Source organism: Cinclus cinclus, chromosome 2, assembly GCF_963662255.1.
Source record: "Cinclus cinclus chromosome 2, bCinCin1.1, whole genome shotgun sequence".
In the NCBI taxonomy this organism is placed as follows: domain Eukaryota; kingdom Metazoa; phylum Chordata; class Aves; order Passeriformes; family Cinclidae; genus Cinclus; species Cinclus cinclus.
The window spans coordinates 3,945,047-3,961,929 of NC_085047.1; the positions used below are offsets into that span (position 1 = coordinate 3,945,047).

Here is a 16,883-nt window from a genome sequence, read left to right on the forward strand (position 1 = left end):
AACCTATTATGTGTAATTTATATCCTATATTTCCTGGGTTTTTTTGTTTGCTTGTTTTTGTTTATTATTAACAGAAAGATTATCAATTTATTTAAGAAAATAATATTTTTTGTTGTTGTTGTTCACAGGGCAGATCACATTCTGGCTTGTTTTAAGAATGGTAATATATGGAATTCCTTGCTTCCACAAAAACACACTCTCCAGAAATCTGAGGATGAAGATATCCAAACTGTGGCTCCTCTTCTTTATCTTACCTGGTGCAATCATCCTGTTTAATACTTCAAAGGTATTATACAAAGTGGCATAAGTTTTAGGGGGAAAAATGTAAAAATAGGACTCTAGGTTTTTTTATATTTAATATTTTTGCCATCCTTTATTGCATTTAGTATGCTTGCATTCATCTGAAAAAGCACAATGGTTAAGATTTTATTTGGAATTCAGAATAATACACAAAGTTATAAAAATTTAATCTGTGTGTAGATGAATGAGCACTGTTCTTACAAAGTTGTTCCCCTGGAAATTCTGTTAAAATTCAAATTAAAAGCTGTTGCAGGAACACTGCAGAGGAAATGCCACCCATCCTTTATAGCTGTTTGGTTCCCCAACAGTTTCCTGTGACTTGTGGAGTTCAAGGCTGGCAGGAGGCAAAGCTGTGAGAGCAAACACACTCATTTTGTCTATGCTCTTGTCACATTTCTCCCTGCCTCCTTTTGGTATTCAGCTGTAGTCTGACATGACTTGTAAAATGAATGGAAATGGGAAGCCAAAACCTTCCAATCTCCTTGAAGAAGGAATTGCCTGCCTGATGTGCACACAGGTGCACGTGAGGATGCACGAGTGTCTGGAGAGTGCCTGCACAGATATAAGCATATAAGCATAAGTATATAAATGCACGTGCTGCTGGGACTGTCTGAGAAAAGCCTGCAGTAAAACCCCAAATCCATACCATGCAACGCCACAAGTGAGGGAAGGAATCTCAGCTCACTTTTGCTGTGCTAATTAATTGGCCTTTCCCACAAATGTGTGAAAAGTCTTTCACTGCTCCGAATGACTCATCTTCACTTGGGGCCCTTTGTACTGGGTGTCCTGCACTAATATTTTATGGCTGAGTCTGGGAAGCATCTTTCTACTCAACCAGGAACTGCAAAGAATTAAAACCTGAATTCTCACCCCTTACCCAAAAGGCAAACCTTGGTAGGTAGTTAGTACTACTTTCCTTTTGGCTGTGTTAATTCTAAACCAGAACAGTATTGAGTCTCATGGCATCAGAATAATTTGTGTTGGAAGGGATCTTTAAAGGTCACCTAAACCCTCAAATTCTAAAGATTTAACTTTTTCCTCTTACCTGTCCTTGAACCTAAAACAAAATACTAATCACTTTTTCACTACTTTGAAATATTTCTTCAAGCTTTTCTTGTTGATCTTTTTGAATAAAAGTTTTCCTCATAGGACATAGCTGACACAGGTAAATATAGGAAATATTGCAATGATGTATGCTCGCTGCACTCTTTAAAGATCCTTCCAAATGCCCACAAACACATATTTCTGTGTTGGCTTTGCTCATTGAACATCTCCTCTGGAAATAATCATTAAATTAATAATTTTTAAAACATTCTTTATTCTTGTATTACAAAGCTAAGTGTGTTCATACGAAGCTTCTCTGAACATCCATTTAGCCACCTCAGCAGGAACTTTGGTATTCTCTGGTGCAGATTCTTGTAGCTGCATTCCCCACTCACTTCAATGGGATTATTGAACACTGGAAAGCATTGGGAATTAGCTTTGCTTTTTTGACCTCTTGCTTGTGGATTCAGACACCTGGTTTGAATCATATTCAGAAATACAGATATAGGTATCTTCCTTTGTTTTTTTTTTTGTTTGTTTGGTTGGTTGGCTTTTTGTTGTTGTTGTTTTTTGTTCTGTTTTGTTTTTTATGTTTTCCCTGCCTTTTCAAAAATCCAGAAATTGAAATGTTCGATAGAATAATAATAATAATGTTTTTTTTTAAAAGACGACATAGGTCGGGATGTGGAGTGCGGCACTTCCACAAGGCGCCCATCCCAGGTGCCGGCGCACCTGGGCGGGGGAGATGTGAGCAGCGGGCGGATCAGATCAGATCTGGTCTGGTTAGATGGACACACACACACGCCCGAGGCGGCTTTCCCCAGCCCTGCACAAGCACCTGGTACCTGGCGGAGAAATCAATTAAAAAAAGAAGAAGTGTAAATGTGTAAATGCTCCAGGGATGCCCGGACGCGGCCGGCTCACGCTCTCTTGTTCCTCGCATCCCCCGAGCGTAACTTTCCGGAGCAGGGCAGCGCAGCGCTGCCCCGGGCGGCTCCCCGTGTCCCGGATGCCCGCAGCCCAATGAGCGGCGGCCGCGGCCCTTCCCGAGCCGGGCCGCGCTCTGCCCGTGCCTTGTCCGCTAACCCCCTCTAGCGCCGAGCCCGCCGCACTCGGCCCGGAGCTGCCGGCAGCGCGGAGGCGAGGGGGCGCTTCCCGCGCCCGCCTCTCGCACCGCACCGCACCGCACCGCACCGCACCGCACCGCGCACCGCGCTCCCCTCGGGCGGGCGGCTGAGGAGGGGCCGCCGCTCCGACGCTCTCCTTCCTTCCTTCCTTCCCTCCCTCTCCCCCTCCCTCCCCCGCTGCCCCCGGGCACGCCGGGCCGCCCGCTGGCTGGCGGGGCGCGAGTGCCGGAGCGCCCCCGGCGCGGGGCCGCGCTGGCTCCCGGCGGACCCGGCACCCGCCGGGCTGCGCGCAGCGGGGCGGCCCCGCGGCCGCGCCGGAGGAGGGGGCGAGCGAGCGCTCCGCGGGCGGCAGGGGAGCGGCGGCACCAAAAAACTGCAGCCGGCAGCGCGGCACGCAAATCAGGAGGGAGCAGCGAACATCACACCAGAGCCGCCTGGTTTCTGATTGCTCCGCGGCAGAGGGGGAGAGACAGAGACTGACTGAGAGGGGCGAGCGGCACAGCCGGGCACGGCGGCGGAGGGTCGGGGATGCCGCCCTGCAAGTTTCCTTGATGCATTCGGGAGCGTGAGCACGACTAGCCGGCCCTTCTCGCCCTCGTCGTGCTCCATCTGGGGAACCTGAACCTCCTCGGCGCTGCCCCCGGCCGGGGATGCGGGGCACCGTGCGGCGCGGCCGGGGGAGGAGGCTGCTGAGGCTGCCGGGGGCGCTCCTGCGGGGCTGAAGGTGCCGCCGGCCGGAGCCGGTGGAGGGAGCGGGCTCGACTCCCCCGCCGCCGCCGCCGCCTGGAAGTTGCCGGAGCTCTGCCCGCGCCCAGCGCCGCCGCCCCTCAGGCAGGGCGCCCGCGGGGGTCCCGGCGCCCCCGCCCGCCCTCACCCTCCGCGCTGCCGCCGTGCCCCGGGACCCCGGCGGTGGATGAGCCCGGCCCGGCCCGGCCCGCGCAGCCCCGGGCGCAGAGCAGAGCAGGCAGAGCAGGCAGCGCAGCCCGGCGGGGCGGCGGCGATCCCCGCCGGCCTGAGGGAGCGCGGGCAGCCTCGGCGGGCCGAGGTCGCGGGGCGCTCGGCGGGCACCAGCCATGGGGTGTAGTGAGGTGAGGGCATTGCTCTGGAGAGTCGGCCTCTTCCTCCCCCTGCTGACAGCGCGCCCCGCCGCCGCCGGGCACGTCGCCAGCAACCACGGTGAGTGAGGGCGGCCGCGGGTGCGCTAAGCTGCGGGCTGCCCGCAACTTTCCGGCGGGAGAGGGCTGGGAGGGGTCCGCACCTGCGGCCGCCAGCTCGGCCTCTCCCGGCCGCGGACGGGGCCGCGGAGATGCGGGGATGCAGGACCGGGCGCCTCCCCGCGGCCACCCCTTCCTGCCGCCCCCAAAAGTTGGGTGTCTGCGGCCGGAGCAGCGGCGGGGTTCCGCTGCCGTTCCCTCCGGGGATAACTCCGCGGCTGCCCGGAGCTCTGCGCTGTCGCCCCGGGCACCCTCAGCCGCCGGGCTGTGCGAGTGAGAGCAGGGAAGCGAAAGTTGCCTCGCGGCGAGGTGGAGTGGTAGCAGCGTTTTATCCGAAATGCAGGTCTAAGGTTTGCTTCGGTCCTGCCGAACGCAAGTCCTTTGGAATGGGTTTGAGGGAGCTCATCGCGCTTTAGCTCATCGCCTCGTTGCTGCTGGTGAGCGAACTGTTCAAAGGTGCCTGACTTCCCTTAATACCTAATTTCTGCATACTCCGGGCTGATTGTCTGAAAAAAGCCCATTTAAAATCTCTGTAGCAGGTGCATGCTCATCAGGTCGCACTGAAGACGGTATTTTAAGTCTTCGGGTTGTAAGATGTGCATTTTAGAACATTACTCCTGGATTAAGATGGGAAGCATCCCGTTTATAGGAATAAAAATGAGTAGGACGCCCAGAGGATACAATATTTTGCTAGGAAGAACTAAAGAGAAGAGCCCAGACCTGATTATGAAACATCATGTTACATGTTATCAAACATCTAGATAGAGCAGAGAATTTCCTGAACTCCTTGTTTTATGTGCATCTGTCCATTTAAGTTGCAGAGGATGCATCTATTCCCACAGTTTGAGAGGCTTCTGTACCTTTAATATTATTTTTGTACAATTTGGCTTTTTCGAGGTTTTAGTGTGATTTGACTGAAAATAGAGGAACTGAAGGGTAGCTCTGGATGTTGCTGCTGACAGAAATTGCTTTACCTGCTGTATTGAAATGAGCATTGGAATTGACAATGGTGGAAAGTAATGGTGAAAGAAAACAAACTGGGTTTAGTCGTGGAGTGCTATTAAGTCTATAGTTCATGTATTTTCACAGTTTTGTCCTGCAGTCTGTTTTCAGAGCTCTTTGTATCGACCGCAGTAGCAGTAAGATCAGAGAATAAGATCTCTAGAAAACAGGGAAGAGCTGTAGTATGGTCACAAAGCCCCTTTGCCATCAGGATGATTTACAGCAAGGACATTCCCAGTTAGTATAATTCCTTTACCTCTCCCGTGCTAAATGCGACGATTAATTCCAGTTTGTAATTGTAGAGCCTGCAATCATATCAAGGCTGATTTTTGCCCTTTCTTATGTCTTAGAAGACATCAGACTCTCACAGTGGCACAACTCAGTTTTCCTTTGATGTCACAGGCAATAGTGCATGCTAATGTCTGCTGCCTTACCACAAGGCCTAAAATCACACTTGAATTTTTAAAAAAGTACATTATTTGTGTTGTAGAACAGCTAAGGCAGTATAATAGCAGCAAAGGCAAAGAGTTTTTATCAATTAATGCAACTTACTTTGGGTTTCTAAACTAGTATTTTATATTCTGGGATTAAATTAGTAGCGTTTAAATAGTGTTTTAGAAGTGTTTTAATAGTGTTTTTAAAGGATGGGGAAGATACGTGTCAAAAATCTGTCAGGGATGAAGTGGTTTCTTGATGTTGATGTTGCTTTACCTAAGAAGTCCAGGTGTTGTGGTGTTGGCTGCAGAGAGTACTGGTGAATTTCCTGACTTCTGAGTAGCTTCTTTTTCTGCATATTGCTTCCAAACCTCAGTAAAACGAGTAGCCTCCTAGCCTTTGGTACTGCTATATCACCACAGAAATCAAAGAATAAATGTTACTCGGCAATACCCAAGTGAACTGAAAATAGACTGAATTATTAAAGCAGGTGCTTTCACACACATGCCCCCACCTTGTTAATAAAATGCTAGCAAAGAGGGTCTGCTTTTAATGATAACGTTCTCTAAATCCTGGAATTGAAGGAAAGGAAATTACTAAAATAAAAAAGTTGCCCATTGTGTAAACACTTAAATGTGGAAGGCTAAAATGCTGGTTACTAATACCTTGAATCTCAGCTGCAAAGAATTTTTTCAACTCTTCTGAGGAAACATTACTTCTTCACATTTTCCTGAAGTGGTATTTTCAGCATGCAGGTCTTGAAAACATCTTCACAAGAACTGCTATTGGCTTTTCACTAATAATAATTATAATGATGTAGTAACTTTGCCATCTGGTATATTTTGTCTTCTATTTTGTGTTTAGAAACATAACAGCATTAATAGTAAATTGCAAAGGAATGTTTTGTTTTGTCTCTTGGTTGTTGGGGTGAAAAGGATGACAGTGGAATAGGTTTATTAATCTGACTTGGTAAACAGACAGCCCTTCCACTTCATTCTTAATGGTTTGTTTCCTGTTATTAAAGAGGGACTTTCAGACAAATAATATACTCTAGTCTTATAAATTGTTATTATAACCGTGTTGGGATTAATCTTTTTTGGTCTTGTCAAACAGAAAGCAATACATATTTTTTTCTTACATATCTCTAAGGCTCTTAGGTTGTCATTCTTCACCCAGTAAATCAATGTGTGGTGTCTTAGAAATCTGTAGCAAGGCAGGCACAAACGATACTATTGGCAGGGAAGTGACCTTACTCGTTCATCTTCATGGAGTGGCCAGATCAAAACATACTATGACCATGCCAAGGGCTAATTTTTACTGCTTGGAAAAACCCTGTAGGGTTTGGAATTGCATAGGAGGAGTAATCAGTGCAGTGTGTGCAGAACTGCTTGGAACAGAGGGCTCAATTAATGGTGGAGGTTGAGTGCTTGTATGTTCATGCAGATTTTCAGTGGTTGTCCCTGACATCCAGTATGAACAGGCTACTGGGCAAGCTGTAGCTTTGTTTTTGCTTGCCAGAACACCACGAATTGGGCAATTGTTGTCAGACCTAAAATTACAGATAATGGCATCTGAGCAGCTCCTCGTGCAAAACTTGTGGGAGCTTTCAAGATGAAGGTCACACCCGGTGAAGGCTCAACAGTTTCCTGTGCTAAGTGTGCACACATAAATGTTTCTACACACATGGAAACCAGAAACCATATTTGTTTCTACGTATGTCAACCAGAAAGAATTTCCAAACCCTGGCTCCTTTCAGGTTGTATCTGCCATTATGTGTCACCAGACAATTAATTCCTGAAGCCAGCTACAGAACTTGCAGAGTTTATAATGTGTCATGTCTATCAGTGAGGGCTAAAAAAGCTGTTGCTTTTTCAGTTTCCAGGTATCATTACTTCTTGTCAGGCTATGCAAGCATAACCTTATGTCAGGTTATGGTCTTTTTCTTCACACCACTAAAAGGCACCTGCATTCACTTTTCTCCTCTTAGAAAAAACATGTAAGAAATAATGTCAAATGTCGGTTCTGAAATTCATATAGCCTTCGTTTTCACAGTGATTACTCTTGATATAAATTGGGTGGCTCAAAGTACATAATAAAGTTTTTTGATTCTGGCAGTAAAATTTCAGGTAGATTACTAATGACCTTCAGGTATTCATCAGTTCAAAGATGTTCGCTCATTTTCATTCACATATTTATTTTTACAGAAGTGCAATCTACCACACATAGGCACTCCTTCTGAATACAGAACTCAGATTTTTTTTTTTTCTGTTGCATTAAGGAGACCAAGGACAAAGTTTGGATAGATTGAAATTCTCTCTGAATGAAGCTGAAGTTTTACTGCTAGGAGATACCTCTTACTTTGAGGACTTAAAATACTGTAGAAAGGCTGTGCTGCTGCCTGTGTTGTGTTAGTCCTGCTGAATTCTGATGTTCAGTTGTCCAGTTTATACTTTAATAACCTTTTACATCATTACAGAAGCATGAGAAAATTAAATAAACAAAACCATTGCAGTAAACGTGTGTCATTCCCTTTTCAGCATGTAGATAAAAATCATGAACAAAATAATATTTTAGTTTCAAGTTCTCATGAAACTTTTAACAATATTTTTACCGATGTGTAAAATCCCACATCCATATGGACTTGTGTGCTAATGAAAACTTGGGAACCTCTGCAGTTGCAGATATGCATGAAATGACCTGTTAACCAAAGGCCTTGATTTGTATGCCATGAAATGAAAAGATTTGCAATTAATGGTTCAGGATACATTCCTGGTGTTGTATTTGGCAGTACTGAGGGCTGCCTGGATATTTTGCTAATTTTTTTTTTAATTGGACAAATGAGAATCAGTGGTATGGAAATACTAAGAAATGCATAGCTTAAACAGATACACTTTAAAACCAAATCAATACAGTAGTTTTCATGTAATTTACAGGAGTGAAAGCACCACAGAGGAACTGAAGTGTTTCTTGAAGTTTACCAATTTAACTCACTGGTGAGACATCATTCCCTCTAGGAAGTCGAAAAGTTTACTGAGGAAAAAGAGAGAAGGAAAAAGCATGTAGGCAATTGAGTTTTTTGTATTCAAATCTCCTCTCTCTTTCCAGATAGATACTTTTAGATCCAAACTCTGCTTGAGGATTTGTTTAGGGTGTCTGATGTTAAAATTTTCACTTGGGAATTTTAGTAGAGTTGAAAAGTTCAGCAAGTTTGTCAGTAAGATACACAATAAGTCAATATCCATTTTGTTGGCTTTTTCTTTTTTTAATGAAAAGTCTAATGTTTAAAGATCTCATTTAACTGATTAGGAATATTAAAAAAATGATGCATGTGTACAATATGGGAAGGATTTTATTGTTCTTAGATCCCAGTATAGCATAGCTGGGTTAGGATATATTCTTGTTTCAGCTCTGTGTGTTAGCTGGAATGTTTCCTTAGTATCCTTGGATTTCCCCAACGTGACATTGACACAAAGATGAGGCTGGCCTTGTGTTTGATATGCCCCTTAACGTGCTGAACTCTGTGACTCAGAGAGAATGATAAAATGGATGGAAATAGACAGCTCTGGACAAATGATTTCTCCATAATATATCCTGCCCTCCAGAAGCTGTGTTATAATGCAGGAGAGGTCAACAAATATGCCTTCAGAAGCTGGTTTTTAACTTGTAAATGATATGTCAGTCTTTATGATAAGGTGTTAAAACAGAGAATTGGGAGAATGCGGAAAAGATGTCTCTCACAGGATAAAAACATGATTTTTTTTTCAGGATTTCTTTCTGTTCCATACAAAAACGATTAAAATTAAGCAGTGAAATTATCATTAGCTTGTTTGTTTCTCATAATCCCCTCAGTCTTCCTAACACTTATTCCAGGTATCCTTATTTTAGTTCCAAGGATGCTTTCATTATCAATAGTGCAACATCTTTTGTGTAGGTCAGCTATTGATTATTCCCACATCTAAGAACCAGTCTGTTCAAAATAATCATTAAGGAGAAGTCATTTCAGTTAATCTACCAGCCATTTCTGACCTCAGTACTAATTTTAATGTGGTACAGAGTAAAGCTTAGAGACCAATCTTGGTTTTAAATAAACTGTGTGTTCTATATTTGAAGCTGGCTAATGCATTGTATTAAAAAACCCAGAAAGCCAAACCAAAACAAAACCCAAAATTGTCTGAATAAAACCCAAAACAAAACCCCCTAAAGATTTTCCTAGTCAATAGTTCTGCTGATTTGTCTCAGCCATACAACATAATACTTCTTGTAGTCAGCATTTCTCTCACTTATTGGTGTCTGTGTTTAGGCTAAGTTCTGTCATCCCGTTTAAAAAAATAATAAAAAAAGAAGTACTGAATATCTTGATAATTAATAATTAGAGATTTGTTAATTTTAATAAATGAAGGTATTTTAACGAGACTGTAGATAATTTTACAGATAATAAAAAAACCTCTGCCCAAACAATGCGTGGGTATTTCTCCCCCCTCAGGTTTATTATACTGTACAGTTTTCTGCTCTCTAAACAATTGTTTTACAGTAGGTCATAGTACTCCTCCACCTTCAATCCAGCAGCTACTATTACTTTCTTTTATGGATCTGTTCCCATTCTAAATATATAAAGCATCAATAGTTACTCTGTGTTTTTAAAGAAAGTTAGGGGTATTTTGATCTTTAAATTAAGACCAGATTTAAAAAATGCTGTAATATTATTGACATTTCTTTTAATGGTCAAGTAGGGTCAGGTCTTTAAAATTCAAAAGTACTTGTTTCATGAGGAGATTAGATTGAAAATAAAATTTCCTTTCTGTAGAGCAGTCAGAGGCTTTAAAATGTATTTTGTCTCTAAATAGAAACTCCCGGTTTGTGTTTAGGCAGATTTCTAAGACGTTAACAGATTTTTTTTTTCCCTCCTGAGAGATGGTTTTGTTTGCTCTAAGTTGACTGAATCCCAGACACTTTGAAGATGTCTGGTGTTTGCTGGCAGATTCCCTAAGAGGAGCAGCATCCCGTTAATGGGGGGGAGCCGGACAGCACAAGCAATACTTAGGTGAGAAGCAGTGACATAAACACAGCAATCCAGAGGGAATGTTTTAATGTGGGGCACGTTAACTGCGTTGATAGCACAGCTTTCCTTCATGCCAACGTGTTCTTGACGTTACACAGGGTTTAGGATGGAACTGTGCTGTGTCACTTTAGCACAGAAGGGAAGGTGGGCAGCAGGCACCCTGTGTACCAACCCCCTGTGGAGGTGCACACGCACAATGAGAACACAGTTACGAGGTGAATTTCCTGGGAGCTCCACTGCCTCAATCCACTTAATGGCTTCTGCACCTAGAACAAAAGGGGAAAAGTCACAAACAGCAAACACTGTCATTGATGCATGTAATGAGTGATTTGTTTTGGCTGGGGACCCTTGGTTAGAGTGCACTTGCTGCTGTAATTTATGTTCTCTGACTGCTGGTTGCTTCTTGCTTAAAATAAAGGAATAAAAGAACAAATTGGAAAGCATTCCATAAGATAGTGCGCTTGCATTTTAATCTGGGTAAAAGTACTTACCTTTCTGAATGTCTCCAGGCTGATTTTTTGAGTGGGTTTCACTTGGCTGGTTTAAAACAAAATTTTATAGGAAAAAAATTTTGCTAAAATTCAGAATTGTTCAAATCTATTTTAGACATACTAAAAAAATCAAAGGGGACCTAGTCATTTTCTTCTGTTGTGCTTCCAGTTTTGTGTCTGGAAATTGATTACATGGGAAGCATTTGGATGAAGAATTAATATTTAAAAATGTGGTTTGAATTCAGCACTTTTCTGCTAAACAAAGTGGGACCGTATAAAATTGCACAGCCCTTTACTCTCCCCTGTGTGTGGCTGCCGAAGACCTTTGAAGAGGAAAGCAAGGGAAATGTAAAACCCTTGTCTCTTAGGTAGATTGCTTTTGTTTATGTTGCAGAAGTTTCTAAACACTTCCACGCCACAATGGTACCCTACAAACACCCACTTAGAGGGTTATTTTAGATTTAATAATTATGTTTAGTGGACTTTATTTTTGGAGGACCATTTAATTTAGTAAATAGGAATATTGTTAGCATTTAGAAATGGAGAAACAAGATGAGAGCTGTGGCACACAAGAGCTTCTTGGCCAAGCTCTCTCTCAATCTCCCATCAGATGCCATGGGAACCCAAACTCTGCTGCTGTTGAGACAACTGTAGGAATGCTTACCCTGTGATTTTGGTGTGGGGTAAAAAAGTCACTAAGTTATAGATTTCCAGGCACAGAATTCCAGAAAGAGTTAAGCTAATTCTCTTCTTTAAGAAATACTGCTGCACATCTCAAGGTAAGGGTAGGAATTTGCCTTTGTAAAGATGGTGCTGTTCTCAGAGAAAAAGGAGTGATTGGATGCACTACACAGAGGAACAATGGTCCACTGGAGGCAGGTATCATATAAAGGCTGCATCTGAAGGAATCTGGGATTACAAAATGTGACCAGGAAATCAGATGGTATTCCATATAATTTTAGTGGTTCCTCTTGATGCAGATGAATATAATAATATTACATACTCCAGTTTTCCTACCGATTATCCAAAGGATATCTCGCCTAGTGTAGAAAGATGAGTGCTGGTAGTTGGAAGGAATCCAGCATTTTTTGTCACTGTTGTTTAATCCAAGGCTCTGTGCAGACTTTAGGCTGCATGCAGAGTTCTTTTTTTCAGTGTTGTATCTCTTCAAAACTACTGTTTTCACAATATTCTTCTAAGTAAGCTTTCGCTCTGTATGGCGCTGATCTGAGGAGAAGAGTTAAAGGCCAAAGCTTTTAGTTTAGGTGACCATTCTGTGACACCCAGTGCAAATTCCAAGGAATTAGTTTTTTATGTGCTCAGATGTAGGTGGCAGAGGTAGATACAGCACTTTGGCATTCAGTGAAACTCACTGTTACTTCCTTGCTGTCCGTAACTGAGTTGTTCTCTGCTAGGAACAGTGTCTTCCTCTTTTAAAAATCTCTGATTTATCAGTTTCTCAAAACGCTGACTGCAGATGAAGTAGGTTTGTACCACACAAATTAAAGACCTGAAATCTTTTAATCATTTTGTGTACCTAGTCTCTTAAAAGCCTTCCCTGGGGCGAGGTCTGAACCTCCCAGCAGGAGCCTTGGCCAGCTGGCCCAGGGAGCTGTTTGACTCCTACTGTCACAGGAACCAGCTCTCTTTGATGGAGACTCTGAGCCACAGGGACTACTTCAGCTAGGGCTTTTCCTGGCTTTTGGGTGTGGGAGTTCTTAATCCCATTAGTGTAAAAATGTAGGTAATACAAACTTTCCTACTGCAAATTCTGTATTTCAAAAGTCTCTTTTTTATCTCCCTCTTCACATATCATTCACATAGGGTGCTTTATTTAGACTGAGAATGCAATCCTCTGCTAACTCACCTGAATTACTTCAGGCAAGACAGCTGTCATCTTCCAGGGTGTCAGCATTAGATGATAATGAAAACCTGCACCTTACTAGTTTACATTAACCAGCAAAGGAATTTTGAAACCTGCATGCTCCATGTTTAAACTCCATGTTTAGAAGGCAAAAAACTCTGTTGGAAGTTCAAAGAGTTAATTAACAAGAGTAAAAACCATAGAGGAGGCCAATGGAGGCCACACTTGTAGGGAGTTTCCTGCTCTTTTCCTTTCTCGTGGCATCCCTTCAGCATCACTAAGTACATTAAAAGTTCCAGTAATGTTCATCCTATTCACTTTACCAGTAATAATTTTCCTTACAAATTTTATAGCGAGTAGTTTGGATTTTAAGTAATGCCCTGAGGCCTTAGCATTACTAGGTTTCCATTACTTTAAAGCAAATTAGGAAACTATTTTCAATAGCTCTAGTCTGACAGATGCATTTTATACTTGAGAGATGTGCCTGAAGAAATAAAAGCTGATGGAGATTTGTGTCATAGATGAATATTTTGAAAACAAAAAAGATCAGTAATATATCAGGCTTGGTTAGATGTTGACATTTAGAACTGCACATAGATTATGTTAAATGTAGTGACAAGAGACAGTGTTCTTGATTTGCACTTGTTCCTCCTTTTGTGGTTCAGGTGGATCATGGGACACATGTTGTAAAGGTTAATGGATAAATTACCATATAGCTCATCTGATTGTTCAGGCTTCAGCCTGGAGGACTGGATGGTTTATAATCTGGTTTGTTCTGTGTGGAACAGAAATGGTTTAATTCTTCTTTTATGAAATTCTGAATTGCTTAAGTGTTTAGATGAGTCCATAATACCCCTACAGCTTCTGAGCTTTGAGAAAATCACTGAATCATGGTGTGGTTCCATTGACAGAGATTCTGGTCTGGTCTTTGTTTTCTCTCCAGAGCTGTCAGAATTATTTCCATGTGATTTGAGTAAATGTGAAATGTGGCCTTTTGATTAAAATGTCATTCTTAAAACCCTGTGAAGGTGTTTCCCCTCAGTGTCTTCTTCACTTGTACAGATACCTCAAAAAAAGGACTTTTCAATGTGCTCTGTTAGCAGATAATCTACATCAGTCTGCACTACAGCTTTCCTCACCACCCCTCAGTGTGTTTAGTAACTACACATGTCAGTGCTGGTGGAATCAAATTACTTCATTTTTGCAAGAGACTCTTAACCCTGTTGAATTGGTTCCAGTAATTCACCTGAAATTCCAGAAGCAGGAATAAATGAATGAATGAAAAAATGCCCCAATAGCCAAATATTTTCCCTGCACAAAGATAATTTACTGTATGTCCATTTGCAAACAAGGATGGCTGAAGTGAATAATCTGGAACTGCATTCTGCTGTGTAAATAAAATCAATAATTGAAAGGTGCAGTGTTTGGTTTATATAAAATAACACCCTTCAGTTAAGCATTGCTTAGTTAAGGGTCTTCTTTTCTATAGTGTCTCTGGGAAAGGAGAAAATTAATGAGTTGATGTTCAGTCTGTGGAAAGAGGGATTGAACAACTGCTCAGTCTTTTGCACTAATATATTTTACCTTTAACTGTGATTTTGTGCTCTTGGGTCTCTCACTGTCCCAAGTGATTCTTTTTCTGGTATCTGGTGTTCTTATCTCCAGATGGGATGTGATTGCACCCAATTCAGTGAATGCATCATCCAAATCACCTGATTGTTTGAGCTGCCAGGTAGTAGCTCAGGCTGACTTCACAGTTATTCAACATGGACAAAAAAAATTACTTTGAATATTTGGGTCTCGGGGCCTTATTGCATGGGACATATGTTAATAGTTTTTTGATCTGGTTCAAACTAAGAGAAAACTGCAGAAAGTAATGAAGAAATAGTCTTGCTATGAAATGCTTTATGAATAAAGGAAAATTCTTTTTGGTGAGCTTCATGGAGGTAGTGTTCTTTGAGCAGAGCATCTATGCAGTTGTGAGGCACATCAGTATGATCTTCATTACACTAAAGTAATGAATTTTTATGACTAAAACTAAAATAGCAGTGAGCCATCCTTTATTCAGATAGTGAGATGGAACAGTACATTTCCGATAAAGGAGAAGAGAGGAAGAAGATAGGAAAAAGGAAGAGAAGATTAAAAAATAACCTAGTTTTCCTGTCTTTCATATGTGAATGTTGTAATTTACAAAATTTTGAGTCTAGGCTGGTGGTAAAAAAAAGTTTATATAACAATATGTCATGTACAGCTATAAGCATAGAGATTTGTAGATTCCAAACAGGAAAAAGTGTACATAATTTAAAAAATATAAAAATTAAATTAATTCCAGTGTAGGGTAGGAAAGAAATGTTATCAACTTGAGTCCATTGATTCTAGCTTTATTGCTGAAAGCTGCTACAGTTCATAAAATGCAGTTTTACAGGCTATTAGTCCATAATGCGGATTATGCCCTTTGGACGCTTATGTTGAAGATAAATGCAGTTGTTTGGAAAGATCTGTATTGAAATTCTGTGAAGTTATATTTAAGTTCTTTTTGCTATGAACCAAAAGTAAATGGGTTGGAGGGAGAGATGACCCTTGGCTTCCAAGACAGGAAATGAAATCAGCAGTGGAAGGGTCAGTTTGTCCTTCAGGATGTGGATTCATTGCCATGGAGCTGAGGAAAAGATGTCACTGTAACGTTGCTGGCATTGACAGCCTTTTTAAATTGTTCTTGAGAAAAAGAACTGTATTTGCATTATAGTCATACCTGCCAAGATTATTTATGCTGCATTGAAGGGCTCTGTAACACAGGATTGGGAAAGAGCTTTGTTACCACAACCAAATGGCCCCAGTGATGCTGTATAAAATGATTAATTTACATCTTCAGTCTAGTTAAGCCATGGTTCTCTCGTTGTTCCTGTTAGGAAGGTTGTTCTGAACTTCAGTGCTGTGGAATTCAAATGCATTTTTGGGCTTCATTTATTAGTGAGTGGTGCTTTGTCTCAAAACTTAAGAACACATTTCCATTCTCATTTTTTATCCAGCTCACTATTGTAGGAGAAGTCACATCTCTTCTTTTGAGTTTCGGTGTATGGTTTTCATCTTTTACTCAAGAGATTTCTGATCTCTGTGACAGTTACAGTTACCTTTGCTTATTCTTCATCCTGTTTAATTCACTCTTTCTTGAAAAAGAAGAACCACATATAGCTTTGCTGGTGGGATTTTACTGGTACTTCGTGTAATAGTAGCATTTTTATAATTCTGAATATTGGCCAGTTTCTGTTATTTTTGTCTCCTTCATTCCTGTGTTGTTGGATTGGTCCTTGGTTGGCTTGTCAGCAGTTAATATGCAGATGTCTTATCTTCTCTGGCTGCTGCTAGGTTCCCATTTCATAAAAGAAATTCTGCTTGGCTCCCTTTGGATTGTCTGATATTTTATATTTAATGTCCTTCCTTCCATATTATCCCGGAAAAGAATTATTCCTTCTGTTCCCATAGCCTCCCACCCATAGTGTTTCAGCTTTAGTTGAGAATCCCAACTTTTCCATGAGAAAAATCCCATTAGACCAAGCCTATCCTGGACAAGGATATTACTTAAATAATAAAAAAGATCAGTCTCATGACCTATTTTTAAGGAAATGCATCACTAATGGCACAGTTAAATCTATCTGTCTCAAAGCTATGCCTTTTTATGAACTTGCTCACATCTTTAGCTCTGTGTTTAAAGCAACTAAAAATCTTTTACAACTTTAGTTTCCTAACCCAGACTTATTTCTCAGACATTTATGCAGTGAAAGGTACATGATAAGCTAAAATGTTCACTATCAGTGTGGTGTTGTCACACAATCAGTAATTTAATTATATCTTAAAAGAAAACGTAAATAATTTTTCGAGATTCAAAACACTTTTTGGTTTGTGTAATTCCAAATTAATGCTGAAAGAAGTACTGCTTTCTTGAAGTCAAATTGAATGAAATTATCCTCAAATTCAGCTGCAATTTTACCTTAATGCATTATAATCCAGATGTCAGCTTTTTCTTCCATAATTTGATTCTGCTTGGCTATTAGGATCACTCAGTGCTTACTCTTTTATTGCTCTTAGATGAAATAAATTAAGCTGTGTAGCAATATAAAAGATAATATTCATTGTTATAAATTTGGTATTTACATGAAAGAAACATCTTAAATTCCCCCTCCATCTCTTTTAAATTAAGTATGAGATTTAAATCACTTGATCTGATTGAGAGCAAGCACTGGAAATGAAGGGACTGTGGGCAATCAAAAAAGCACTCTGAGATTCTGATCAAGGCATTCATTACTGGTGGTGGGAAACAGCAGTAAACAATAATTGATTGCATTATGG

General features: G+C 41.6%; 1 protein-coding gene across 1 annotated transcript in view; it reads left to right on the plus strand.

Moving 5' to 3' along the window:
- The first annotated feature begins 3,544 nt into the window (after positions 1 to 3,544).
- The window catches only part of LOC134058192 (ephrin type-A receptor 6), a 363,450-nt gene continuing 350,111 nt past the window's right edge, over positions 3,545 to 16,883 (plus strand). Inside the window, exon 1 of the mRNA XM_062515303.1 lies at positions 3,545 to 3,647. Coding sequence (XP_062371287.1) covers positions 3,545 to 3,647 — 103 coding nt within the window. The remainder of the gene's footprint in view (positions 3,648 to 16,883) is intronic.